The sequence below is a fragment of the Elephantulus edwardii genome, unplaced genomic scaffold (assembly GCF_000299155.1).
Source record: "Elephantulus edwardii isolate Elephantulus edwardi_28Jun2011 unplaced genomic scaffold, EleEdw1.0 scaffold00129, whole genome shotgun sequence".
Classification (NCBI taxonomy): Eukaryota; Metazoa; Chordata; class Mammalia; order Macroscelidea; family Macroscelididae; genus Elephantulus; species Elephantulus edwardii.
In genome coordinates this window covers 7,408,024-7,415,508 of record NW_006399879.1, presented here as the reverse complement: position 1 = coordinate 7,415,508, position 7,485 = coordinate 7,408,024, and the positions used below count along the sequence as shown (strand labels likewise).

General features: G+C 58.8%; 1 protein-coding gene across 1 annotated transcript in view; it reads left to right on the top strand.

Moving 5' to 3' along the window:
- Positions 1 to 7,485, top strand: part of SH3TC1 (SH3 domain and tetratricopeptide repeats 1) — a 30,689-nt gene that overhangs the window by 417 nt on the left and 22,787 nt on the right. The window contains exons 2-6 of the mRNA XM_006893668.1: positions 788 to 893; positions 4,285 to 4,431; positions 4,939 to 5,116; positions 6,148 to 6,224; positions 7,034 to 7,246. Coding sequence (XP_006893730.1) covers positions 4,317 to 4,431; positions 4,939 to 5,116; positions 6,148 to 6,224; positions 7,034 to 7,246 — 583 coding nt within the window. The 5' untranslated portion in view covers positions 788 to 893; positions 4,285 to 4,316. The remainder of the gene's footprint in view (positions 1 to 787; positions 894 to 4,284; positions 4,432 to 4,938; positions 5,117 to 6,147; positions 6,225 to 7,033; positions 7,247 to 7,485) is intronic.

Sequence of the window (7,485 nt, the reverse complement as noted above, 5' to 3'; positions counted from 1 at the left end):
ACAGAGATGAGGGGAGGGGTCGCAGAGAGGGGTGGGGACAGAAAGGAGGGGCAGGGACAGAGATGAAGGGGGGCGGTCACAGAGAAACGGCGGGGTCACAGAGAAGGGGACCCAGAGAGGAGGGGTGGGGTCACAGAAGGAGCGGGGACATAGATGAGAGGCAGGGTCACAGAGGAGGGGTGAGGCCACAGAGAAGAGTGTGGTTAGGGTTAAGGCGAGGTCACAAAGGAGGGGCGGAGCTGCAGAGTGGAGGTGTGAGGGCACAAAGGGTGGGTGAGGCCTAAAAAGAAGGGAGGGTCCTCAGGAGGGGCGGAGCCTCGAATAATGGGCGTGGCCTCAGAGGAAAGTCCAGTGGAAGCTGGAGCTGTCTGGCTTCAGCGTGGTCATCACCTCCAGGGTTGTTCTGTGGAAACTGGAACTGACCCCACGCTGTGGGCAGAGCTGGGGCAGGGGTGGGATGGGTGGGGTCACTCAAGACTAGGGTGTAGCATGAACAGGGACTGAATCAAGCAGAACTTGGGGTCCCAGGGGGAGCAACTCCGAAGGCATAGGCGGGGACATGCATTGAGGGTGGAGTCAGGACGCGGAGACACAGCGCGAGCCCTGGGGCGGGACATGAGTTCTGTCCACGGGCACTGGGGAGCCATGGCCGGCTCTTGAGCAGGAGAGGAGCAGGTCTGGACCTGCAGGATCTGCTCTGCACTCACCCCCCCAAGGTCCACGTTTGCCGGGTGGTCCCCATGAGTGGACCCTAGGCTTGGCCCTCATTTCTGTTTCTTCTCCTTAGGAATTGTCAGCCAGGCTGCTGTCCATCCACAGTGACCGTGACCAGATTGTGGTGACATTTAAGACTTTTGAGGAGGTCTGGAAGTTCTCCACCTACCACGCTCTTGGTAAGGCGCTTGTGCTCTGACACACCACCAGTGCCTCACACTGAGCAGTTTGGGGGTTTGGGCAGACTATGTGCCCCAAACGTGGCCTCACACACTTTGGGCATGGCGTCAGGAAGGGCCATTCCTGGGAAAAGGACATCATTCTGGGAAAGGTGGAGGGTCAGAAAGAGAGGAAGACCCTCAACAGATGGGTGGACACAGTGACCGTGACTGTGGCTGGAACCTGGCAGGGTGGAGGGAGTGCCCAGGCTAGGACGGGGTCAGAGCTGTTGTTCACAGGGCGCTGTGAGCTGATGATGGTATCTGACAACAACGTACAGTGTGCATGGAAGCACTGCACGGAATGGTGAGAAGGATGTGGCCCTTCCCAAGGGAGGACTGTGTCCAGCACTGTGCTGTGGACACAGAGCTTGGTTGCATGAATGACTCATGCCGCCTCTGCATGTCCACATCCCTCCCATGACTCCCTCGGGTCACTTAACCAGATCCTGGAGGGAAGCTGAGTGCCTGTCACCCAAGGTGGTCAGGAGGCTGGTCACCTGAGGTGGACGGGAGGTGTGTCACCAAAGGTAGATGGGAGGGAGGCGTGTCACCCAAGGTGGAGTGGATGGGAGGTGTGTCACCAAAGGTACATGGGAGGGAGGCGTGTCACCCAAGGTGGAGTGGACGGGAGGTGTGTCACCAAAGGTGGATGGGAGGGAGGCCAGTCACACGAGATGGACAGGAGGCCAGTCATCCAAGGTGGTCAGGAGGCTGGTCACCTGAGGTGGACGGGAGGTGTGTCACCTGAGGTGGACAGGAGGAGTGTCAGTTCAAGCTCATCCTACGTCCTCTCTAGAAATGTCTGTTGTTGTTATGTTGTCACTGTTCGTGGCTAGCTGCTTGATTGAGACTCTGAAGTCATCATGGGATCCGATTGCTTCTCTGGCTATGTCCCTGGGTGCAGCAGATGGCTAATGCACCTCACTGCCCAACGAAGCTTAGAGTCCACCCAGAGACACCTCGGAAGAAAGGCCTGGCAACCTACTTCCAAAAAACCCCAACAAAAACCAAAACGCCAGACCTTGAAAACCCTCCAGAACCCAGTTGTGCCCTGACTCTCGGGGTTACCACAGTCAGGTCACCTCCACGACAGCAGGTCTGTTGCAAACTGGACACAGAAAGAAAGCAGGGACACAGGAAAGTGAATTCTGGAAAAGAGAGGCCGAGGCAGAGGTCCTCTCACAGCTCAGCACTGTGAAAAGGCCCCTCTCTTGGTGCCCTATGGTTTTTGTTTAGTTTAAGTCAATCCTCCTAAAAAAGTTCAATCTCCAGAGACTATGTTTTCCTTATACTTAAGTGTTGCCAACATAACAATTGGTAAGCTTAATCTTAAAACTAAGACCAAAGTTCAGGCATGGCATCCCCTTGATGGGGGGCTGGGCAGAATTCTCTGTTTGCAGAGGGTTCTCAGTCCTGTCTGGACTCTGATCTCAGCTGTGGCCCGGCTAACACTATGCTGGGGAATCCACTCAGGTCTCTGTCTCCGCAGGAATCTGGTTCCACGTGCTTGGTTTGAGGACATACAAGAACCATAGCCCCATTTCTTGTGCTAACCTCTATCTCAAGCATTGTTGTTACCACAGAAGAAGAGACCAAGGGTCCTAGTGGAAGTGTCACAGTCTAAAGGTGTCCTGACGTGGGTCAGAAGGCAGCAGCCTTCCTCACTCCCTCCTTAAGGGTTCCACCTCACTAGGAGTTCTTTGAATGAACAACTGTCATCATTTCCCTTAACTTTGGCAATGGAGCAAGCCAGTGCTGCCTGCAGGAGAGGCTGGGGGTGGGGAGGCTCACTACCTGGGGCAGCATTGCAGCAGCGAGGTGGACAGGTGGCAGGTGTGTGTAGATGCTAGGGCTGAGTATGACAGCGAGAGTCTCCTCAGGAGCTTGTACCCTCATCTTCTGTGACAGCCCACAGTCCTCCCTGGACCATGAGGACCAGAGGGCCTTAGTGACCATGTGCTGCTGTGACAGACACGCAATGTGGTGGCTTTAATCATCAGAGCTTCAATCCTTCAAAACACATGAGGCTGACGGACCAGGGCCTGGACCTGGGGACGGCATTTGCTCTGCTGACCTTGGGACAGGTGTTTGTGTCCTCATGTCCATGGTGACATCCACATGGCATCACTATTCTGCTGTCACAGTCCTCGTCTAGTCTTCCTTGCTCTTCCGTTTGTCTGAAGAGATTGATTTAGATTGTGCCCGATACGAGCACTGTCTCCTAACAGAGCAGGCGCCCCCCCTTTCAGAACGTGGGGAGCTGCCTCCTAACACAGCAGGTGCCCCCCCAAAATGTGGTGGGCTGCCTCCTAATATACAACAGGTGCTCCCCCTTCAGAATGTGGTTAGGGGCTGCCTGCTAACAGAGCAGGTGCCTCCTTTCAGATGGGAAACAGCCACAGGCCTTGGGCTTAGGATGTGGGTCACAGAATGTGGGGGGACACAGCTCAATCCATGGCAGAGTCCTAGAGCTACATTCTGGGGCTTTGTCCTCCTTACCAAATGGAGAGACTGGGTGTCCATCCCCTGGTGCTCCTGTACCACGTGGACGGCTTTAATGGACACTTGTTCTGATTCAGGAAGGTTCAGGAAGCTCGGCCCTGGGGTGCAGGTTCTCTCTTCCCAGGCAGAGACTGTCTCTCAGGGGGTTCCAGGGAAGGCCCTGTCTCATGGTTGTGGCTACGCCTGAGCCCCTCCTTGAAGCCACCGTGTCCACCCACCTACTGAAGGCCTTCCTCTTTTTCCCTGACTTTCTGCTTCAGACAGGAAGTGAGCTGTCCTTCCCGGATGGGTCCCTCCTGACAGCACGTCCAAAGCACATGACAGAGAGAGGTGGGCAGGCCTGGGCAGCGTGTCCCTCTGTGGTACATGAAGTCGCTGGGAGTCAGGCCTGGTGTGTGACAGGCTGTGCCCACGGTATGCCCACTGCGGCTGTGCAGAGCTAGCCCTACTCCGGGTCTCCCTGGCTTTCCTAGGCTGGAAGGAGCGTTCCCAGCATGCTCCTTTGGTGTGGCAGAGGGTTTGAACTCACGCCCTCCACCAGGCCCCTTGACAGGCAGGCACAGGCCAGGATTCCCAGCACAGAGAGTGGGGGACACAGGGACCAGAGGTCAGAGGTTTGTCAGGCCCCAGCCAGCTGCTGGTAGAGATTTAAACTGGCTGCCTTCTACCCACTGACCTGAGCATCTGACAGAGCCGGTCCGGAGCTGGACGGCTCAAGGATAGGGCTTGTAACTGGGGTCATGTGTCTTCTGGGGGCTCTCTGCGGCCTGGTCTGAGTGAGACCTGGCCAACACCAAGCTCGACCCCTCGGTCTCCTGAGCCCCCTGGTGATCAGCTGGTTTCCCAGGCTTCATACCCCACTGCCTGGAGAACCTGCTGATGGACCAGGCCTTCTGGCTGCGGGCACCTGAGGATGAGGAGGAGGCAAACCTGGAGGTCTGCTTGGAGGAGGAGGTCCTGCGGGAGACACACCAGAGCCTGCTCAAGCAGGAAGGTAAGCATGGCCACTGGGTGGGCAGCAGGGAGGTGGGATGGAGATCACCAGAAGGTTCCAGACCGATGATGTCCAGCAGAGACAGACAGATGGGGTGAGCTGATGTGGGTAGGGTGTCAGGAGTGGTGCTAAGACAGTGTGCCCAGCCTCCACTGCACTCCATGAAGAGCTTGGTCAGCCCCTGGGCCAACAACCTGACCCCAGAACTCCAAACGTGAGCTCAGGGGGCACGAGGGAGCTTGTCCCACAGAGAGGGGAGAGTGGGGACCACCCAGCATGGTCACGCTCACCGGTAGTGGGACAAGAGGGGCTCTGAGATCCCATGCCCATCCCTGCATATCACAGACAGGTAAACTGAGGCCCAGAGAGGGCCTGGAGCTGAGTCAGGAGTACTGGGCAGGGCGGGGCCTACAGGAGGGTGGCCTCCACTCAGGACCTTCCTAGAGCAGTGGGTCCCATGGGGTTCAGGGCAGCTGGTCCTGGAGTGATTGCTCTGTACCATTGCAGGTTTCTACTATGTCCTGGGTCCTGACCGCCGTGTGAGAGCAGTGCCTGGCCCCCGAGGCACGGGGAGGGGGCCCCATGGAGCAGTGGCCTCAGGAGTGGACTCTGGGAGCCCCAGCCCCAGCTCATCCCAGGAGGAGGGGCCCTCGATGGACCTGGAACCTCTGACTCCATTCCATCAGTATGTACTGATCTGCATTTCTCACTTCCTTCCACCCTTGGCACTGGGCAGCCTCACAGTGCCCCCTGGGCTCAGCCCCCCTCAGGCCATGGGTACCCAGAGGGCACGTGCACCTCTCCAGGCCTCCGGCTATCACCACATGACATGGATGTGACCTGCCTGGTAGACTGTCTGGGGGTGAGATAGTGCACAGGTGAGGTACAGGGCACTTACACATGTGCATGCAAACACACACACACACACACACATCCTAGAAAGCTGTCATAGGAACTATGTAGCATGGGTGTCCGTAATCAGGGGGCACTTGGCAGGTGTCCAGCCAGGAGCCAAAGGGCACGCTGACACGGGAGGAACAGAGGCGCCTTCACTGCTGGGCGTGGGCCCTCAACGTAGCTTGGAGCTTCCGGAGCCAGAGCGAGAAGGGCAAGCACATCTCATCACAGTATCGCCGAGGCGGCTTGTCTCCCCTTTGAGACCTGGAGGGACTTACCCCTGGGCGTCCTCTCACAAGTCTCTGCCCGGCGTGGTCAACAGTGAATGATGGACAATGTGCCTGTGTACGAGCTTCCAGGAATGCAGGGCCGAGGCAGCTGGCTGCCCTCTCACTTTCTCCTCTTCCAGCTGAAGGAACTCTGGCTTCCAGGGAGAAGCCGTGTGCTGAGGCCGCACAGCAAGGGGGCAGCAGGAGCCCCTGGCCGGACCCTCCTCCTCCCCACCCCCATCCTGTTGAGCTGCCTTGGGTGGCCGAGGGGTCCTTGGGTGCCTGAGGGATGAGTGTATAGGAGTTGGCAGAGCTGAGGGATAAATCCTGGGGACGCCCCTAAGGTTCAGGCTGGGCCGAGTCAGTGAGCACCTGGCCTGGGGCCGAGGGCCGCACGTATGGACAGGTGTAGAAAGGGTGCAGGAGGTGGCGGGTCCCTTGCACACATAGGTCCTCTGTAGTCACTGGGGGGCTGCCAGCTCTTTGCGCCCAAGAGAATGTTGCTGTCTCAATCTGAAGTCTCAGCAACTCAGCCCCCTTTTCTCTCCAGGTGGGTACTGAGGGCCCCCCTGGACCCCGTGGACCTTTCCACAGAAGAGCCTGTGGCTCCCAACCTCCCGATGACAGGTGAGGACAGGATGGTCACCCCATGATGGCCTGCCTGGGTTCAGCCGTCTCCCACAGTAGAGGAGGCCGTGGGGGCCCCTATTCCCCACAAGGCCCTGAGGCTCCCACCATAACCACAGAAGGGGGTGAGGTTCAGGTCTCTGTACACACACACTCCTCCCGGCAGAAACCCACCCTTTCCCCCTTTCACTGCTGGGTGGTGAGGACCCTGCCGCTCACTGGCTCTGTGTGACCTTCCTCGGAGCTGAGCCTGGGGCCGCCCTGTGTTGGGAGCCCCAGGTTGGATGACAGATAGGCAGCAGGCCAGCCCTGCCTGGATCCTGTCACTGGGTGTGAGGTACCCAGGCCCCACACTGCATGCCCACTGCAGTCCTTGGGCTGCCACCCTCACACTTCTGGGGACAGAAGTTCAAGAGCGAGTGTCACTGTCTCCACTCCTGAGGCTCCGGGGACTCTGTCCCCAACTCTCTCCTGGCCCCGGGGCTGTGCTCCAGACCCCACCTGGGGCTCACATGACATCTTCTCCAAGTGTCCCTGTCTCAGACCCCCTCCTGTCTCTTACAAGGACCCTTAAATGTCCCTCTGATCATGGATCTGGGACTCCAGCTACCCCACACCCTTCAAAGATCCTTCACTCCATGCCACCTGCAAAGTTCCTGCTCCACATAGTCCCCCGTCTGCTGATGTCATGTTCTGAAGCTGTGAGGGTTATAAATCTGGGACCACCCTTCACCCCATACACTGTCCTCAGTCCCTGAAGGGCCTTATCCCCAGCCTAGGGACATGTCCCCTGCCCATCCTCCCTCCAGCACTGACCACCAGCCTCCTTCCCACAGCAGGGGGCCTGGCTATAGCGGAAGCTGACTGCCAGGGCTCCGGGCCCGAAGAGATGACCTTCCAGGAGGGAGACCACGTCCGGATCCTGGGGGCATGGGTGCCCGGCCTGCCCTGGTGTCTTGGCCGGCATGAGGCCTCGGGCCAGGTGGGCTTTGTGAGGACGCGACTCATCAGCCTACAGGGACAGCCTGAGTGAGTGGGACACTGTCCAGTCGGAGCCTCCTGCCCATTGGCAATCTTGGGGGCCACGGGTCTGGTGCCACCCTGGGCCCCCTCCCACGGGGCCACAGGCCTGGTGCCACCGTGGGCCCCCTCCCACGGGGCCATGATCCTGGTGTCTCCCTGGGCCTCCTCCCACGGGGCCATGATCCTGGTGTCACCCTGGGCCTCCTCCCATGGGGCCACGGGCCTGGTGTCACCCTGG